At 38.2% G+C, this 22191-nt stretch overlaps 1 protein-coding gene across 1 annotated transcript; it reads right to left on the reverse strand.

The window, feature by feature from the left end:
* Window positions 1-1078: 1078 nt before the first annotated feature.
* LOC103582195 (A disintegrin and metalloproteinase with thrombospondin motifs 18-like) lies at window positions 1079-15696 on the reverse strand (the record flags this gene model as incomplete). The annotated part of the gene is made up of 7 exons (XM_008563854.1): window positions 1079-1232; window positions 3239-3376; window positions 6224-6329; window positions 10284-10443; window positions 12015-12098; window positions 12353-12546; window positions 15414-15696. Coding segments are annotated over 7 exons (1119 nt in total), but the record flags the coding sequence as incomplete, so codon positions are not given.
* Between the last annotated feature and the right edge of the window lie 6495 nt (window positions 15697-22191).

Genomic DNA, 22191 nt, shown 5'->3' on the forward strand with positions numbered 1-22191 from the left:
TGGTAGATGGTGATGATGCTTAATGGTGGTTATGGTGATGATAGTGGGAGTAGTGATGATGGTGGGTGATATTGGTGTGGGGGGATGGTAGTGATGGTGGTGGCGGATGATGGTAGTGATGGTAGTGATGGTGGTGGAGGTGGTGGTAAGGATAAGGAGTGTTGGAGGTTGGATGATAGTGGTGGTGGATGGTGGTAGATGGTGGTGGTGAGAAGTGGTTGAGTGGTGGTGAGGAGGTGGTGTTGCTACCGCTGGTGGTGATGGTGATAACGGTGGTGGTGGTGGTGGGTGGTGGTAGAGAATTAAGAATAAGGAGAAAGGAGGAGCAGAAAAAAAAAAAGGACTGATAGGAGTAGAGAGAGGAAGAGGAGCTATAAACCTGCAGAACTTCCATGTATCCCAGTATCTAGGACTTCCGTATTTCTCTTTGGACAGTGGGAATAAACCAACTTCAAAATGATTCTATTTTTTGGTGGTATTGAGACAGTAACTGTCAGTGATGAAAATCTGGACCAAGTGGAACAAGGTTTTTTCATTTTTACATCCTAGACTTCTGCATTTTTCTATTTGTCTTTTTCACAATTTTTGAATGAAAGACAAAAATCTTATTAAGATTATTCAAGATATACCTTGAATTTTTGCATGTCATAAGTTGGCTGACAATAACAGTTTTCCCATACTATATAAGGCATATGATGCATTATGGGGTGGTGATGATTTAAAATGTATTACCATAAAAGGGAATATGAACACAAAGAGAACAAAAACAGTGATTAGCAGTAGCTAAAAGTTATTCCCAGATTTACTACTAGGGATAAAGTATTCATTTAAGGAAGAGAAATTTTATTCCAAGGATGCAGTTAAATGGTATTTAAACCAGCACAGTCTATGGGTGATAAGCCTGGATAATTCATTGACAGTAAAATTGCCATTTAATTATCATGCCAAACAACTGACATTTTAGAGATAACCCAGACTCTGACCCTTGGCCTTAGCAAGCCAAATGTTTATACTTCTGTTAGGTACACAGACACATTGCAGAATCTTAATGTAAGTCTGAAATCACAAGCAAACATACCTTCACAAAACCAAGGCTGCATAACTTGGCTTTTGCTCCAAATTGCCACTTGCACTGTGTGTCAGCATCGTAAATCTGTCCTGGCAGCTTGTCCGGGTATTTATACTGTCCTGTTTTTTTGGGCTCGTCCACGAGACACCCAGCCTGAGGTGTGCTGTAGTGATAACACCCCTATTAATTACTGTGTTGACCTGTGATCTTTCCATGTAAAACGAGACACCTCTGAATGCATTTATGCAAAGAAAAATACAGCATGGTTGGACAAACAGGTCTATGCCTGAAGTTAAAACATGGGTTTACTCCAAAGAGTGAGGTCTGTCTGAGAGGATGGAATGTACACAGCCAGGATGGGTTTTACGGTGCTGGGAGTTCTTGGGAATTGATAAAAGATGGGAAAGATCAACATATTTGAAAACTCCCATCAACAGTTTTGTTTAACAATATTCAACAAATTTTTATTAGGTGCTACTTAGCATTAGGCTAAGCACCAAAGGTACAAAATAAACCAGACAGAGACAATACCTGTCTTCATGCAGTTTTCCATCATCCTTTATTTTTTACAGATAATAGGGCAGAAGGCAAAGATGTACTTTACCTCAAATAAGCTTTACAAACAAAAATAAATTGGTTATTGAAATAATCAAGAGAAAGGGTACAATGAGCATGAGGCAGAAAAATATCCCTGAGGTATGTTTGACTGGGACGTTTTGAGAACAAAAAAGGCAATCTTGATGACATGGATATTCTTAGAAAGCACTTATCTCCATTAACTTAAACAATTAAACTATGATATCACTGAGAGGTTAAATAGTATGGCTATTTAAGCGTAATTTTGGAATCAGACAGATGGGGTCCTAGTCAACCATGCAAAACCAAGTTATATGATTTTTATACAACTCATTGATGATGTTGGCCCCCAAAAGGGTTGTTACACCAATCAAACAAGAAAATGTAACATGCTTAACACCGCTGAGTAAGCATTCAAAGTTAGCTGCTACTGCTGCTGTTACCATTATTATTTCCAAAGTCACTTAACTTTAGCATATTAATGATGGAAATTCAGTCTATATCAAGTTGATCTTGACTTATAATATTTATTGATTACATTCTCAAATGAGTTAGAAGAGATAGTTTTAGAACCCAAATCCTGAATTTAAAACTAACAAGAAAATCTATGTGGCAAAGTTTATTATTAGCAAAAGGTTTGTCAATTTTGTACTACCCTTTGGACATCATTTGGTAAGACATCCTTACGTTTAATCTGCTTTGCCTAAGTATCTTGCTAATTCCATAAACATTTGCAAATAATATGCAGTGGTACAGGTAAAAAAAAGTTTCAAGAATATCAATTCCTAAAGAAACTTCCCTAACATCTAGTCAAAGGGAGATGGGATTAGAACCTAACTGTTCTTGTAGGCCAAAGTAAATTAAAAACATATATTTGCATACATATAACTTAATTTTGGTTCCATTGTTTAATATGAATCAAATAGTGTTACCTACCTTCCTAACTCTCACTTTTACTAATGCAATCTAGGAGTTCTGAGTTATCAAAAGATTTCACGTAGCTGTCATCCCCCTTGGATGTCTTTTGGACATAAGAGCTAACTATTGGCCATTTTAAACAAAACAGCCAATCAAGAAAACACTCCATTCATTAAACAAACAAACAAACAAACAAACAAAAAAACTCCCACCATTTGAGCATTTCTAATACTCTTAGGACAAGCGAATTGATCAGATTAAAATAAGTAGTCATAGTAAAGAGACAATATATCTAGCTGCCTCTGGAAATCACTGAGGAGTATTGGTTATCAGCACGGATCTTGGAGTCAGAACAGACCTAAGTGTGAGTCTCCTGTCCGCAACTTACCGGCTATAGTACCTTAAGCAACACAAGTAACCTCTCTACGGCTCAATTTCCTCAACTCTGCAATGAGGATAATAACAGGATTGCTGTAACAACCAAATGAGACCATATGAGGAGAACATTTAGCACAGTAGAAGCCTTCAATCTGTTTCTTCAACTACAACCTCCATCTTTCCGTTCACTGAGAGGTCAAAAGAGATTTCCACGAGTATTTGTTTTCCTGTCTATTGAGCACTATTCTCTCTCACCACTACAAACCTGGGAACAGCCCTAGCTTTAACCTGTCTTACCTAAGGAATTTCTTGAGATACTGTCGGCTGCATGAAGACCATGAAAACACCCCGTTGTTTCCGGTCAGAGTGGGTGACATGATATTTCCTTCAGCCTTCCTGCAGGGATTGCCTTCTCCATCGTGAATCATGCCAAAGCTGAAACAGAAAGAAAACAAAAACTCTACTGTGAACCCATTTTCCAAGTTATAACCAGGTGAAGAGAAATGATGCACTGATAGGAAACAAACCCAAGAGACAGACAGAATTACTGAAATTGTAAGAAAGAGAAGGACAAAAATTAGTTACTATAAACTATTATAAAAATTTATGCAGAAATTTTTAAAGAGTACTAAGGGCTTTGTTATATTATGTCTTGGCCACAAAACCAAAGAATAAGGTACCTGGCTATATATTTTAAGGGCTAGAAAATTTTGGTTAAGATTTCTAAGCTAAACTAAAGTAATGGGATAGTCAAATTATTTTATTTCAAATAGAAAAATTCTTTTTTTTTTTTTTGACACCAATCGCAGAACTATGGCAAGGAAGTTCAGAGTGAAGAGTAGAAATAGACAGAAGTTGAATATAAGTTGCTTATGGACTGTTCACCCATGAGGCTAACATCACAAAAAAACTCTCCAGTGATGATCAATTTATTAGCTGAAATTACAAACTGATTATATTCAAACTCCCATATAAGCATCTTTAAAAATTAATGGTTGAATCTGTCTATTGAAAGCATGTGAAGGACTTATTCTAAGTGAATTCTATGAGAAAATGGAGGGATATAGATATAAATTTAATCATTAGATTGTTCTTAATCTCTTTGTTTAAAGGAGTAAAATTTGCCTTTTGAAAACATATTTTTATAAAGCAGATAAGATTGCTATGGAAATAAACATGATATTCTGATATAATTTCATTTATATAAGTATCCTTTAATGGTAGTCTATACCAAATAAGTATGTTATAACCATAGATATGATTTTGTTGTGACCCATGTCTATAATCTAGCCATTTTTCTAGCATTCCTTCCAATTTGTCAGGCAAGTGATAGCAGGATTGCTGTATACTGTGATCCTATCAGTGAATTTCCTAGGTATTTAGAGGTGACTATTCACAAATAGGTATTTATTAACCTCACCGTATAATCAGGAAAAGCATTTTGTCATCCTCAGCTTTGTCTAATTCGACTCTTCTTTGTACTTAACCAGCAAGCTAAGGGGATTTGTTTGGGAGACATTCTTTATAAATACATATATCCTAGTCAAAAACAGAAGGCAACCTATATTGAATATAAACCACCAGAGAAAAGAGCAAGAATCCCAGATGGGAGAGACTGAAGCCATTACTCATATAGAAAAAGGTACTTAATAAGCACTTTATTGGAGTTTTATGAGCATAAGAAAACCAAATTTGAATTAAATTTTGAACTTATAATTTTTAAATTTCCTAACTTTGATTTAACAATATTTTAGAAAATAATACGTATTTTCCTTAGCACATGTCACAAGTCATCTCTAAAACTCAGGAACTGTCTGTTTTCTGTTTCAAAATTTAACTCTATAAGGCCATGTTATCCAGAACTTGAAGATGTGCCTTATTTTATATCAGCTCTTCCTTCACCTCTGACTCCTCTCTCCCACATACCTGAAGAATATGTTTTTGTTTTTTTCTTATCTAAAATGTTGGATTTTGATTTTGTATAACTTTAACCCATAACAAGTATGATTAAAATTTTCAACAGCTAGTATCTTGAAAAGTGAGACCTGTTAATTCAGATTTCATGCTGGTGAAACAAATTATACAAATGTTTGACATGAACAGATATTTTATTTCCTGCTCTCTTCAGAAGAGACTTGTGCTTGACAGACATTTTTGTACCACTGTTCACAAAAAAATCAGTTCATTTATACCTCACTAAAAAAGTGGTTGTGTGTGTATATATATAAAATCCTGGGAAACTGTTGGGTAACAAGATTCAAATATCCTGAAGATAATAAATCTAACTCATAAGAGATACCAGCCTCAAAATATCAAAATATAAGTTTTGATATAGTTGCTGAATGAATGATATTTGCTTTTAAGGCAGAAATTCATTGGATGCTCTGAAAATGTATAAAAGTTATTTGTTGAATAAAATATACACATATGCATGTACACACATATATATACACACACACAAACATTCCTAAATTTGTATATCCAAAGGGCACTGCCCTTTGGAATAAATGGCCAGTATGGGCAGGTTAAATTCATTTATCTCCTGTTCACTGTAATGTGATAAATGCTCCTTTTCCCCAAAGCTACCTCCTTCCAAGAGAAGTTATAAAATCATTCCAGCCAGCCCTCAAGAGTCTATCTTAAACTACATTATAGTCTGTGAATGTCATTTTGTAAAGCAGTATGCTTTTTCCAATGCAGCTGCTAGCGTTCAAATAAAGTTTGAAAATTCTCTGTAGCATTGTCTCCATGCCAGATTATATGCTTCATAAAATGAATTTATCTCATCACTCTTAGGTTTCTCATTCCTCATCTCTAAGTCTATTCTCACAAAAGGAAGATTTATTAACACCAACTTAAAGAATATTAAATACACACAATGTAACCAACTAAAAGAATATCTAATACGTACATCAAAAAAATTTTTTTTAAATTGGCATGCCATTACATTCTGGAAATGTACATGTCTCCATGTTATTTCCTTAGTATAAAGAATTAGAGCGAAAAGCATCTTTACCACAGTATAACGTGAAAGAAAATAAACAAATGCCTGAAAGACCAGAGGGTTGGTTAAGTAACATGTGGACTATTTGTGCACATAAGGTAATACTGTGTGGCTATTAAATGCTGTTATTTGAAGAATGTCATCAACTATAACCAGCCTTTATTAAGCCCTTCAAACAGTCAGGAACTATTTATCCGATCAATAATAATCATTACAGGAACACCAATGAATCGCCTCACCAATTTTCACATAAAGTGGTGAATCAAGGAGCCACTTACTTGTGCCCTGACTCATGAGCAATGGTGAAGGCCAGGCCAAGTCCCGTGTCCTCATTGATTGTACAACTTCGGTACTTACTGCACATTCCGCTGATGGGGGCAAACCCTATTGAAAGAGCAATTTCAAACGTGAATCCAAAGGGGGCACACACAGAAACATGATCATTTCTTCTGTCCTCAAAATGTTCTACACCATTTTAGTTTAATGGATTAATGCATGTGATTTTTTTCAGGAAAATATTAATGGTGTACATTTCTCTGCTCTATGTAATGAAAATATAAAAGCAGCATTTCACATTTTCTTGCATTTAGGTATTTTCATCAATTGACCCTCCTAACAACCCTATGAGGTCAGTGTAAGTATTTTAATACCCATTTTACATGTGGAATAGTTAGTCACAGAAAATTTATGTCTTGTCTAAGTTTATTACTTGGGTTAGAGCAACTGATAAAATGATAGCTAAACCAATGCAAAACGTTCACTTAATAGTGGCATTAGCATCAAAGGGCAGGGTACATTTTCCAAAGGAAAACACACATCCTGGTCTTTTTCTACAGCAGAGAATATGAAAATGCCTAAGCAATGTGGGCAGGTTACATTCATTTTTCTCCTGTTCACTATAATGTGATAAGTGCTCCTTTTCCCAAAAGCTACCTCCTTCTAAGAATAGTTATAAAATTATTCTACATTACAGTGTGTGAATGTTTTTCGTCCCAGATTTGAGTCCTAATAAACAGTAGAACAAGGCTCTGTACACATTTAGTATTAAATATATGCTTGTGAACTGATCGCATAAACCTCACTGCCAAGATGTAAGTAAGATCATCTGTGAAATCTAACATAAAGGCACAGACCATAGGTGGCACCATCATCATCACCGCCATCAGCATCATCTCTAAATAAATGGTAGCCAAATACCACACACTGTACTATACATCTAGTGTATGTCTATGTTTATGTATATAATTATAGATTAGGAAACTGAGGCTCAGAATGTTGAATTACCTTGCTCAAGATCTCATGGTCATCAGTTGTAGACTCACGAATCAAGCACGGACGTATGTGAAATCCAAGCCCATGCTCTTTGCATTAGAATATGCTGCTTAAAGTAAGTAACCTATAGAACAGTTTATGAGATTCCTGGTGTTGTATTTGTTTTCCCAAGGCTTTCCTTACATTTGGGTCTCTGATTGACTGATAAAACTGCTTCCTTCTCAGAATCTCTCTTCAAAACATCAACAATGCATTGGGTTCACAAATGTCACATTGCACATTCCAAACTCAGAACATGAATGAATGTACCATCTACCATTATAAAAAACTCTTTCTATGGGACAACTCCCAAAATGGTTATGTTTCTTGAAGACTGTGATTAATGGCAAATTATTAAAATAAACTTATTTTATAGGACATAATATAGACATACAGGGAAATTTCAAACACAAAATAAAAATTTTTCTAAAGTTCACTCTACCTTTATCTCTAATATGTCATAAGAGATTAGAAAGTACTTTGAGGAAAAAAATGATGCAGGTAACCTCTTGCCATATACCAAAATGAACTCAAAATAGATTAAAGAATTAAATATACATCCTGAAACTATAAAACTCCTAAATGAAAACATAGGGGGAACACTTCAGGAAATAGGACTGGACAAAGACTTTCTGAATACAACCCCCAAAGCACAGGCAACAAAAGGAAAAATAAACAAATGGGATTATATCAAACTAAAAAGCTTCTGCACAGCAAAAGAAACAATTAACAAAGCTAAAAGACAACCAAAAGAGTGGGAGAAAATATTTGCAGAATACGCATTTGACAAAGGATTAATATCCAGAATGTACAGGGAACTCAAACAACTTAACAGTAAAAACACAAGGAATCTGATTAAAAATGGGCAAAGGAGCTGAATAGGCATTTCTCAAAGGAAGATATACAAATGGCCAACAGACACATGAAAAAATGTTTAACATCACTCAGCATCAGGGAAATATAAATCAAAATCACACTAAGATATCTCTCTTCAGTTACACTGGCTATTATAAAAAAGACAGAATAATAAATGCTGGCAAGGGTGCTGAGAAGGGGAAACCCTCCTATACTGTTGGTGGGATTGTAAAATGGTGTATTATGGAAAACGGTATGGAGGTTCCTCAGAAGATTACAATAGATCTACCATATGACCCAGCTGTTCCACTGCTGGGTCTACACCCAAAGGAATGGAAATCATCATGTCAAGGGGACACCAGTACTCTCATGCTTACTGCAGCTCTATTTACAATAGCCAAGAGTTGGAACCAACCTAAATGCCCATCATGAGATGCATAGTTAAGAAAAATGTGCTGTATTTATACAATGGAATACTATTCTGCCATAAAAAAGAATGAAATACTGCCATTGCAACATGGATGAACTTAAAGAAAATTATGTTAAATGAAATAAGCCAGGCACAGAAAGAGAAATACCACATCCTCACATATATGTGGTAGCTAATAAAACAAACAAACAAATAAATACAGTAATACATTGAACTTTTTAAGAGAACAGAACTGATGTTGCCAGAGATGGGAAAGGGGAAAGGGAGGAATTGGCAAAGGGTCATGAAAATCTATACATTGTATAATGACAAATATACTAATTATCCTGATTTGAACATCACATATTGCACACTGGTGTTGATATTCAATGCTGGGCCCCACAGATACGTACAATCAATTATGTTTCAATTATTAAAAAAAAAAGAAAAAGAAATAACTGCCCCTTGTACATCCTACCAAAAAGAGAAAATGATTGAGATAAATCCCATAAACTTTTCTAAGCTCCCCCAAATTTTACTACTAGTCTGGATCATCAGTTGTGTCAGTAAACTATGGCTCCTATTTTCTGTTTTTGTAAATGAAGTTTTATGGGAACATAGCCCTGTTCTTTTGTTTATGTTTTGTCTATGGCTGCTTCTGCACTAATACAGCTGAACTGAGTAGTTTTAACAGAGACCCACAGCCTGCAAAGCCTAACATGTTACTACCTGGCCCTTTACAGAGAAAGTTTATTGATCCCCAATCCAGATGATCATCAATTGACCATGAGAAGTGTTGCATTCCTACTATGTGCAATGGAATACAGCAGAAAATGTAGGATAGATGTAAAAGACATGAAGGGGCTTCAAAAAGTTCATGGGAAGATTTATACTACCTTTTAATCCCATTTTCCACAAACTTTTTGAAGTACCTCGTACAGTTCTTACTTTTACTGCCTTGTACAAATAGGGAAGAATTGAGTCCTCCAATGTCAAATAACTTTCTGCCTAGGCACAGTTAAGTACCATGGTGATGGAGTTTGGATGTATTGTCCTCCTAGAATTCATGGAAATCTGATCTCCAGTGTGGGAGTTTGGGTCATGGAGGCAGAACCCTCATGAATGGATTAATGCTCTCCCTAGTTGGGGGGATAGATGAGTGAGTTCTCGCTCTATTAGTTCCCCCGAGAGCTGTTTGTGTAAAAGACCCAGGCCCCTCCCCTCTCTCTCTCTCTTGCTTCCTCTCGCCATGTGATCTGCTTGTACCCGCTGCTGGCTGCCTGCTGCTTTCTGCCATGAGTAGAAGAAGTTGGCCTGAGGCCCGAGCCAGATGCAGCTGTCCCAGAATCATAAGCCAAATAAACCTCTGCTCTTTATAAATTACCCAGTTTCTGTTATAGCAACACAAAACAGACTAATAGACATGGAGACCAGTCAAAGTCTCTTCAGCTACTTGGATCTGTGGTTATGATGCTTATGGAATAACCTACAACTTTTCTATTTAAACAACGTTATATCTCATGACCCGGTGATCATCAACAGGGTCAATAAAGAAAAATACCAAAGGAATAAAGTACATGAGCTCTCCATTCCACACTGAGTTCAGTTAAATAGAACAATATTCACCAGTGGTACAATGAGGATGCTCCACAATTTAAATACTAGGTCTTTTTATTGAGGATCATATGGTTCACCCATTCAATAAAAAGTTTCCATATTCTGTTTTCAGCTATCAGTTGTGCATGAATCTATTCATACCATACCTAGAGTGTCACACGGTTCATTCTTCCAGGAACAAATATCAAATCCCGTGAGTAGGATGGCGTGGTCATGCCTCTTGCCATGCTTCCCAATGAGGGCAGACTGCCACTGACAAAAACTATTCAGAGACTGGTCTGCATGATGGTTGATCAATAATCCACCCTATGGGAAACCCATGCAAATCAGAGTGTGAATTTGTCACAGAGATGAGAACATGGAATCGTTCCATTTGTACAGGCAAACACAGAAACATCATGTTTCTAGGGGAAAAGGTCAGTAGAGGAAAAAACTTGAGCTAAGGTAGGAGACAGGAAAAAAATCTATTGTAGGTTAAATGCTCACAATATTTATAGAAACTATAAAGTTTCAGTAGTGTAGTTTATAATCAATTATATTTTTACAACAAATAACTGTGTATCAATTAGGAACACCTTTGTTCATCTTACCTGGTACTAACTTCATAAAACTGTTATAACTTTTAGAACATAATAATAAATTAATGTGATAAAGTTCAATGGCTTCTTCAATAGAGCACATGACCATAGCTTATTTAACTCAATGTCAAAACTTCTTGCAGAGGGTTTGGCACATCATAGGTTACAATTGGTCAATCCATCGATAAAATGAAAATTCACTGAATGAATAAACACATAGTTATAAGACTCTAATGGGTAAGACAGGATGTACCCTTAAAAGAATGATTTATCAAAATGTTTGCTTAGTCAAAACTATTGACTTCGGGTCAAGTTGAGGGTTCTTAGACACGATCTTTAATTATCAGTGAATTAGGATGCCGCTGCCTTCAATGTCCTTGGGCAATGTCTAAGTGGTAGGCTAAAGACAAAAGTGTCTTCCAACCAACACACACCCTTTTCTATCTTTCTAAAATTCCAAGAACAGTTTTACAAGTTGTTAGCCTCTGTAGCCCTACACACCTGGGCAATTAGATCAATTTTTTCTTGTCTCTGACTCCCTGCTTGTTACATTCTTTATTGGGGTTACAAATGAAGAGGAAAAGCCTCAGGGGACTTAAAAAGTAGTCTGTTTTATTGGTAATCTCTATCTCAGAAAAATACAGTTTAAACATCAAAACACTACAAAGCAGTAAGTACCATGCAATTTAACACTTTATTATATGTTCTAGTTTTATAATTTGCCCATGTTTGTGTCCTACACCCGACTGTAATCAATTTGAAGGCAGTTAAATATCCCTTGTTTATTCTCTGTAGCACCTAAGATGGTGCTGGAGAAACAGCAGATTTACTACAAGAATTTTCTGATAACTAATTTTCAGTATATTTTTGAAATATTTTTGCATCTACCTGCAATTACCCGGCATATCCAACTTGCAAAATCCAACTAATCTTTAAATGTGTGATTAATTCACCTTCCTTGTGAAGCCTACATAATATTAGTATTTTCTTTATATAATATCTATATTTTTATTTATATCGTATATGTATATTTAACAATATTTTATGTGCCATTGTTTGTGTTTACATATGCATATGTATTATCTATAAAGTATATTTATATATAACAATTATTTTGTGGTGTTTTAATTATTTTATTACACAGCCTTACTACATTGCACATTCCTTGAGGATAGAGTCAGCATATTTTCAAATTTGAATTTCCAACGACTCGCACATGAATTGGCACAGAGTTGGTATTCAATAAATATATCCTGAATGGCAGAATAAATAAAGAAATAAATGAAGTTTGCCACTTACTGGTTCTTGTTCCAGGAGAATGAGGCTCACCACAACAATGTTTATGTCACTTCCAATAGTCCCATCTTTAAATAGGCTGGAAACCTGTTGAAACAATGGAAATCAAACAAAATCCAAAATTTTCAAAACTGTATGGGGGAAACCAATCAGACATATTTACAAGTCTGTAGGTTTCAATTTTACCACAAACATGTACACATGAAGACAACTTCCTCAAAACTCAACTTTCTGTTTTCAGTAAAACCATGTGGCTATATTTGCTATGCAATCCATGCAAGGGGATCCTATGATTTCCAGCTCCTTTGGAGAGCCAGAGGGCTCATGACAACCTCCCTTACCATGTTCATTACTGTGAGAATGTACGTGGTGACATTTGCCTTGCCGTGCTTTTCCACCATTTTCTTGTCTGCTACCACAAGGGTTTCCACGTTTAGGCCCTTTTGTGACTTTCCAGCTGATCTTCTGGGTCTCCCTGAGCTCCCATATTCATCAAACCTTAGATAGGTGTCCTCTGTGGGAGGCTTGGGGGCATCTACGATGAACATAAGAGCATTTGGAAGGGATATCAGTACAGATTATCTGGGTGAGATAGACTGAGAGAGTAATCTAAACAAGAGGAGGAGAAAAACTATGTAACCGACACTTCACTAATCCACTAACAAGTAATGCTGTCAGTGCCCGCTCCCACACTTTGTACCTATTATGTGGTCAAGAAAGATCCACTCAAGAGATGTTTGGATGCATGGATGGGTGGGTGGGTGGGTCAATGGGTGGATGGATAGATGGGTGGGTGGGTGGATGGATGGACAGGTGGGTAGATAAATGGATGGATGAATGGATGGCTGGATGGGAAGATGAGTGAATGAGTGGATAACTACATGGATGAGTGGATGGATGTGTAGATAAGTGGGTGGATGGATGAATGGGTGGGTGGATGGGTGGATTCAGTAACTCAAAAATGCTCTAAAGAGCAAAAGAAAACAAGCTACAATTCTAGTTGGTAGAGCAAGTCAACAAAAGTCAACTTTGTGGGAGGAGTCTTTTAAAAGGAAAAAAAATGCTCATCTTATTACTCAAAAACTGTAGAAACAGACATTATCCTTTGGATCTGAATTCATGATAACACTTTATTTTTATTTTTATTTTTTTTAAAGATGACCGGTAAGGGGATCTTAACCCTTGACTTGGTGTTGTCAACACCACGCTCACCCAGTGAGCAAACCGGCCATCCCTATATGGGATCTGAACCCGTGGCCTTGGTGTTATCGGCACCGCACTCTCCCGAGTGAGCCACGGGCCAGCCCTCATGACAACACTTTATACATTATTTTCTAAATAAAATGTAACTCTTATAAAACACTGCCCATGCCTTATACTCTTGTCCCATCAATGTAAGTGGTCAGTAAGGGCTCTTTGACCTGATTTTGACTTAATTATTGTGGAAACAGCATAGTCAGGGGTCATACTAAAAACTGTATCAAACACTTTTCTAAACTGGTAAGGTGTGGGCACCAACTTATCAAAATGAATACTGTCCACAGCCTTTGAGCAGAGACCTGAAAGCACCCGGGAGGCAAGACATGACCTTTAGCTAATGGATAGTGACAAATCCAAGGACTCCTAGGAAGGAAAAGGACATTTGGAAGGCTCAGGACAGTAACTATATACTAACTAGCATAAAAATATTTTAATCCTACAACAACAGGTAGAGCCTTACTAAGTGAAGTCAGCTCTCCACAGAGTGAAATTAAAAGATCACGTAGAGTTAGATTTTAAAAACTCGGGTTGGCCACTTACCAGCCCTTTGACCCTGAGTCTCGGTTTTCTCATCCATGCAGAGTATGATACCTATTCATAAGGCTGCTCTAAAGATCCACTTTGATATCATCACCACTATATGTATCCTCAGCACTATAAATCTCATGACTATTATTAATACCATAGTCCCCCCTTATTTGCAGTTTTGTTTTCATCAGTCAACCATGGTCTGAAAATAGCTGAGTACAGAACAATAAGATATTTTAAGAAAGAGAGAGAGAAGCCACACTCACATAAATTTTATTGCAATATATTGTTATAATTGTTCTATTTCATTTTTAGTTATTGTTGTTAATCTCTTACTGTGCATAATTTACAAATTAAATTTTATCAGAGGTATGTATGTATAGGAAAACACATAGTACATACAGGGTTGGGTATTATCTGCAGTGTCAGGCATGCACTGGGGGTCTTGGGACATATCCCGAGTATAAGGGGGGACCACTGTACTGCTGTTATTATAGATACATGCTAAGTGAATGTTCCTTAATGAGAATATTTCAAAAACACCAAAAAACCCAAAACCAATTAAAAAAGGAGAAACACTGTCTTTCGTTACTGCTCCTGATTAATATCTCAGTGATGCCAGTTTCTCTTCTCCAAGAGAACCCGCATCTGGCTCTGCTGTCCAACTCGGTGCCCACTTGCTATTTGTGGTTACTGAGCCATTGAGATGTGGCTGATGCAATGGAGAAATTAAATTTTTAATTTAATTTAATTTAAATTAAAATAGCAACACTTGATTTAGTTATTGAAAAACTTTTAAGTAGGTTTGGAACAACTTGAGTATGTAAATCTACTTTTTTCAACCTTAAATTTTATAAAATTTAAATACAAAGTATTTCTGATGAAAATTTATCATCTGAATTGAAATTGTGCTGTTAAGTATAAAATAAATACTGGATTTCCAAAACTTAATATGAAAAAAAGAATGTAAAATCCCACATTAATAATTTGTTATATTGATTACATATTGAGATAATAATATCTTGTATATATTGGGTTAAATAAAATGTTAAATTAAATTAAAATTAATTTAATTTTTTTAACCTTTTTTAAATGTGGCTATTAGAAAATTTAAGATTATATTTGGGGCTTGCATTTTTTTTTTATTGGACATTGCTGGTCTAGAAAACACAGAAGTTTGTTCCTGGGTCACAAACCCTGTCCAAGGATCTCTGTGTTTCACTGCCACCTCCCCTCACGTGCCAATATTCTTGTTTCTTGGGGAGTCTTTTCTTCATGTTACCAAAAGGACACCCAACCACTCCTAGGCATTTGAACTGTAGGTACTTTTCCCAAGAGGACAGAAACCAAGATAAGATTGGGACCTGCGGCTTAAATGCAGCAGACATGAAAAGAGCAACAAGAAAACATATCTCACTCTTTCCTGGTTAACCTAGAAGAATGCATCACCCAGCTTTTGCCTGACAGAGATGATCACTGGTCTTTTTCCAAGATAAATTGCAGGCGGTGCTCAGCGTAGCCCCATTTTAACCTGCAAAGTCCGCACACCCAACGGTACTCAAGAAAACCCGTGGAGGCCCACAGAGAACAGAACAAGAAAGTTTCCTTACATACATTTCTTGCGTCGTCCACAAAAATGCTGCTTTTGCAACCTTCGATGGTGATACTCTCTCTCTTGGCTCTGAGATGCATGGAAAGTGAGACGTGGGGAGTGACCAGGAGCGTTCCGGCTGGAGCCGGGGTAGCCACGGTACCGCTGGACTTTCTCCTCTGCTGTCCTTTTGTACAGTACGTGAGGATGGTGGCCCCCAGGGAAACTGTAGTTGTGTTCCTGGGCCAGCAGCTGAGGTAATGGCGAGATGAGGAATTCATTTTTTCGTGTCCTTATGAGACCTGACTAAAAGGCCAAGCACAAAGAAAATGTTCGTAATTCCACGCATCCCTTTTGCATGGGTTGATTTTTTAGCAATTGTTTCTTGACAACTTCCCGCATGCAGGCACTGTGCTAAGTGCTGGACATGTATCACCTCATTTTTATCTGCTCCATTACAAGATGCGATTATGAACACCCCCATGCTACAGAGGAGAAAACCAAGGCCAAGACAGCAAGTAGGAAAGCTAGTCTTGGCACTCAGAGTTCTCCGCCTCTGGAGGCAGTGCTTCTAACTGCTGGGCTGCCAATCTTGATGTCTGTGCCTGAAGGGCTGAGCCGGGTGACATCCTGGGTGCCTGTGGATTTATGACCTGGCAGACACTGGACAGAGGGATGAATACAAAAACAGCCTCCCTCCCTCAGGAGTTCTTGGTGTAGGTGGTAAAAACAAAGGTATTCCATCTTGATTTCATAAGTAATACATAAAAGGAGGCGTGAGGATGGCAGAGGAAGGAGTGATGATCTCTAAGTGGGGGTCTCAGGAATCAGATGAGCTGCACTATCATAAAGAGGCATATCTGCTAAATCAAGAAGAAGGAGGGGACTTAGGCAAGCCCACCCGATCCCAGTCTTGGTATCCAAGTTCATGGCACAGTACGTGTCTCTTTGTATCTGATGCTGCAGCTGTGACATGCTCTAGCCTGTCTTTCAGCATGTGCTCTACCCACTCTTCTCGGGATATCAGAGCTCCCTGACATGCAGGCTCTGCTACAAAAGTGTGGACAGCAGCTTTGGCGTCAACCAGGAGCTTTTTACAAATGCACAATCTTGGGTCTCCCCCCTAACCTACTGAATCAGAATCTGCATTTTATAAAGATCCCCAGGGATTTGTATGCCCATTAAAGTTTGAGAAGCACTGAGAGAAGCCAGGAATTCTGAAACTTTGCTGGACATTAGGATCACCTGGGGTTCTTACACACACACACACACACACACACACACACACACACACGTGCACGCACGCACACACACACACACTCTTTCTCTCTCTCTCTCAGGCAGAATCCCATAGCATTAAAATGAAAAATTCTGCCCATGTGACTAATGCATCATGTCACATGTCCATGTGACTTTTTTTAAACTGCCCAGGTGACTATCACAATGCACAAACAAACTTGAGAGCCAGTACTCTAGGCTTTACCTTCTACATGTGCAAAATGGGGGGAATTCCTGCCCTGACCACCTAACAAGGGGAAATAAAATAACCATTGGAGAAGTGCTTTACATTCTCTAGATTTCAGCAACTTGGAAGACTGGTGATGAGGAGTGATTCAATGAACAAATATTCATTGAGCACCAGCAAGGTGTCAGACACTCAGGTGCCCATGCCAGGCACACCACTGTGCAGGAGACACACGAAGCATGCAGTTAGTTTACTGGGAAGACACAGGCACATAAACCCTCAAGTGAGGTGCAAAATCCTAAGTGGGGTGTTGGGGCAAGAGCAGGCTACCATGAGATACAGAGGAACTGGCACCTAACCCAATCAGTGGGGCACGGGGGGCAAACAAGTGGCATTGGATGGATTGTCCTTGGGGCATACATTGGCCCTATGTTAGGGTTCAGTTTCTCATTCTTAAAGGAAACCCCAGAATGTGTGGTTTGGTCCTGACTTTCCTGCCACTTTGAACATCTGCTGCCTTCTTCAAGACCATCTCATGGGCTGGAGTACTGACATGATATATAGAGCATGGACACAAAGACCGATGCTTTCCTTCATCCACCAAGTGCATGCTGAGCACCAAGGACCTGGTCCTGCTCTAGGCATTGGCATAAACAAAAAAGGCACACAATAAGTGAATTCATTCATGTCCTCACGGAGATAATGGGAGAAGAGAATCAAAGGCAAGATAAAAAAATTTTAAAAGTAAAATCCCACAATCCCAGAAATCCTGTCCCCATATCTCCAGGATGTCCCTCAGAGGAGCCCACCTTCCACATCTAGAGCAGGTCGTGCTGGAGGAGGCTTTCATCTCTCATTTGGACACTTTCTGTCTCGTCTCCCAATCCCATCTGTCCTCACCAGCATGGGCTCCCCACATCAGCCAGAGTCCTTGCCTTCCACAAATCAACCTGCTCCATGCACTTTGGTATCAATCTCTTCCTGGCCCACAATCCCTGCATAATCTGCTCCCTGCAGACCCCACCAGCTTTGTCTGTGCTCTCTCCTCCACACCATTCTAAACAGGATGCTGCTGTCACTTTTTGAGCCTACTAAGTTCTGTCACACTAAATGGCGTTTGCTCACACCTCCTTCCCCTGCGATCTTCTTCCTCCCATGGCTTGCTTTGCTCATCATGGATGTCCCAGGTTATACACCATCTCCCCAAAGAAGCTGTACTCATGCCCCTGTCAAAAACTACCCTCTCCCACTTCCAAATAATCTCAGGCCACTGTCTATTGGCTTTATGCCTCTCTTTGGTGAAGGTGACAAACAAAACTCTCTCCCCATTACTCTTGACATAAAATTTTAATGCAGACTCTATGCAGCAGGTAGGAATCTCTGGCACAGGTCGCATATAATCCACCAATAAATATTTGTTTCTTAGACTACAGACATTTATCAGAGTGGAGGGGTGCCGAGGGCATGCCAACATCCTCCTCACTTTACAGAGGAGGAAGCCAGAGCTGGGAAGTGACAAGTTCAAAATCATAAAACACATGAGCTCATTCTATATGGAAGCCAGAGCAGTCCATGTAATATCTTCTTTAAACCTTACAATTCAGTCCCCCAATCCCCAAGCAGGTGGTGGTGGGGCTCTCATCCAGGCCATGCCCTCCCCTCTTCCAAGCCACATGCAGAAAAATGTCATCATTTACAGTCCCCCATAGATGGAGTGAAAGAAAAAAAAAAGAGTAAATTATCCTTGAAAGCCTTCCAGTCTTACTAACTTCCTTGCCTGGTTTAACTAGTATCAAAGGCTTAAGCCACTTAAGTGCTTTAACTGGACTAACCAGTTTGGAAGCTTTCTGTTTTTTCCCTGTTTCTTTAAAACTGTAGGCAACTCAAAGTCATACTGAAAACTTCTATATTGAGAAAGTAACAGAAAAAAATATATAAAGGTCATCCTATAGTGAGACAAACACAGTGGGATCACACAGCCTTCCACCTTTCAGCTTAGAGTGACAAGGACAAAAATGTAGAATAATTCTTCATAACAAAACAAGAATTTTACGGTGTTAGATATAAGGGAGAAAAAAATTGTTTTTGGTTTAGCTTGATGGGAAACATTGGAATCTAACCAAATAAAAACATTTTATAGCTTAAAAATAAAAACCCAGTGTATCTAAAAGGAGCCACCTGTTTATTTGTAGAGTGTCTGAAGCATTCTGAGTTACTGAACACATGCGATACTCTGGCTAAATATTAGTAAACAAGATAGATCTCGTGTAGCTTCCAATTAGATGGGGAAAGCAAGGATTAACAAGTAAGTATCCCAAATGGGAATGAAATATTCCTTTCTATAAAGTATGAGGAAAAAGAGTAGGTTCTGTGAGAGGAAATAACAGAAGGGGTGAGAAAATGAAGGAACTAATTTTAGAGTGGGAGATCGTGGAACATGTTTCTGAAAACAGGCATTTTCATTGAGACTAGAAGTCCCTTTCTGGTTCACTCAGGAGAAGCCTAGATGGAAGTAAGAGACTGACATCTCAGAACTAAGAGGGAGAGAGCTCGTGAGAGTGGAAAGAAAGCACCCAGTGGCCTGCTAAGAAGGGGATGAAGTGGGAGGACACCCTGAAGCTTCTCCTAGAGGAAAAGGAAGGAAAGACCCCAAGTCCACTGAGATGTGGGTGCCATAAGGTGATGATGGTGAAAGAGCTGCCCCATATCTCCACCCTGGGCACCCCTTTTCCTCAGTAGATAAAGGGAGCCAGAGGTGAAGAACTGAGTTGCGCCCCCTCCTGGACTCTGTGCTTAAGGGCCGGCTCACATGATCCTTCCCACACTCAAACTGTTCCATCTTTTCCAGTTTTAAAGATATAGAAACTCCAGCACATGACTTAGCTGCTAAACTTTAAATGGATAATGGCCAAGAATCAATAATCTATTCCAATATTTTACCGTTTTATACTTTAAAAGGGGAGATAAACGTAAGCTTTATTTAATAGAAGTTGTTTCCTATTTTAAATTTCAATGGCCACAATAATTCTCAAAAGGCTCACATCAGGTATAAATCACATTTCATGAAATGTCCCCCAATTTTTCTTTAAAAGATCCTCCCTTTAGGTCATGTTTCAATTTCATTAAAGGCTTTAGATTTAACAGAAAAAGGGAGACTACAGATTCCAGAAATATTTGACAACTTCGGTGGTGGTATGATTGCACAATTCATTTAAGAAAATACAATGTGAACTGCCTTAAAGATCAATACAAATTAGGATCCTATAAGCTCCCTGAAGGCAGGGGCCATGTTTTAACGACATGTATCCCAGCACTTATACCTATTAAATATTCAAAAAGTAAAAGACTTAATGGACTAATGATGTTTGCTGCAATTGAACCAGACCTTCAAATATAAGTGAATCTAGAAGAAGTATTTTGAAATAAAAATAATAATAAAAGCCCTATGAGCAGTATTATTCTTCTATTTTTATTTTTAGGAAAGATTAATTGACAAACACAACAAAGTAGCCCCCAGCAGGCTGACTGGAAAAATACTGGAAAAGATATATACAGTCAGTTCTCTATATCCATGTGTTCTGCATCTGTGGATTCAGCCAACCATAGATCAAAAATATTTGTGGTGGACTAATGTGTACAAAACTATGCTTATGCCATCTACCCTAAGTGAATCATTGGGCAGTATATGCATGTATTGAAGCAACACACTGTACCCCACAAGTATATACAAGTAAATGTTAAAATATTTTTAATAAAGTTTTTAAAAATTTGGAAAAAAAGGGCCGGCCCGGTGGCGCACTGGATAGTGCGCCGCTCAGGAAGTGTGGCGGGGCTCCCGCCCGAGGGTTCGGATCCCACATACAGACCGGTTCCCGCTCACTGGCTGAGCGAGGCGCGGGAGCAACACCGAGGTTTGCAATCCCGTTGCCGGTCCCCGGTCCGGTACGGGGGCAACACTGAGGGTTGCGATCCGTTGCCGGACATGGAAAAAAGACAAAAAAAAAAAAAAAAAAAATTTGGAAAAAAAGTTGCATCTGTACTGAACATGTACAGACTTTTATTCTTGTCCTTATACCCTAAACAATAGAGTATGACAATTTACATAGCATTTACATTGTATTAGGTATTATAAGTAATCTAGAGATGATTTAAAGTATACGGGAGGATGTGCATAGTTATATGCAAATACTACCCTATTTTATATCAGGGACTTGAGCATCCAAGGGTTTTAGTATCCGAGGGAGATCCTGGAAACAATGCCCGATGGATACCGAGAGATGACTGTATTGTGGTCTTCAATTTTTTTTTGTTTTGTTTTTGGTAGCTGGCCGGTATGGAGATCTGAACCCTTAGTCTTGATGTTATAACACTGTGCTCTACCAACGGAGCAACTGGCCCGCCCACTTTAAAATTTTTAACCTATCTGCGATAACTAAAAAAAATGCCGTTTCTTTGGTCAAGATGTCACATTCTTTTTAAAAAATGTTATTTTATCCAAACAATAGCACCAAAGAATAAATAATTGGTTTGTTTCCTAACAGGGATGAGGATACCCCAGAGGAGAAATCTCAGTCCAGAATTAGTGAAAGGCTCAAGGAAACGTAGTCAACATGAAAGAGAAATCCATGGCCCAGGGTTGGGGATGGGGGAGTTGGAAAAATGAAGCAGTTTAGAGATAAAATTTGAGCTTTTCTGCTTGGTGGCTGGGCTCAAGCCTTCTGAACTTCTGTATGCTTTTTTACTTTTTCCCCATGCGAAATGGGAATAGATAAATTTCAAATGCATGGTTTTCAAAGATTAAATAAGTGAATATCTGTCAGGAGCTGTGCTAAGTTATGAACTTCTCAGTAAACGTTAGCATAGAAAAATAGAGCCATAGTGACTTTCAAAAAGAAAATCAGGACCTTGAGAGTATATCAAAAATTGTTTACTAAATCCCAGGTGAGAACAATTTGGATCACTGATCAGGCTGAGGAGACGAAATCTGCTATTATGCCCTGAGTGCAGACGAACACTGATAACATCCTCAGTTCTCTACAGAGTACATAATTCTAAGAAACCAAAATAGAATTTTTTTCCACTTGCATCTGCACATCAGAGATAGTTGAATACACAACTTGGGCAGGTCCTCAAACATGGACAGGCACTTTGAAAAAGAACGCATATTCAAGATTCCCTGCTACCGTCAAAGGGAAAACATCTCTTATGCTTTTGAAGAAAAAAACAAAAATGTATATTTCAACAAAGATCAGGCATTTTCCATCTATTCCTTGATATCAATATTACCATCAATGGAACTCACCATACCAATACAATTTAGATGAAGATTTAGGTTT

This window comes from Galeopterus variegatus, unplaced genomic scaffold, assembly GCF_000696425.1.
Source record: "Galeopterus variegatus unplaced genomic scaffold, G_variegatus-3.0.2 Scaffold15227, whole genome shotgun sequence".
In the NCBI taxonomy this organism is placed as follows: Eukaryota; Metazoa; Chordata; class Mammalia; order Dermoptera; family Cynocephalidae; genus Galeopterus; species Galeopterus variegatus.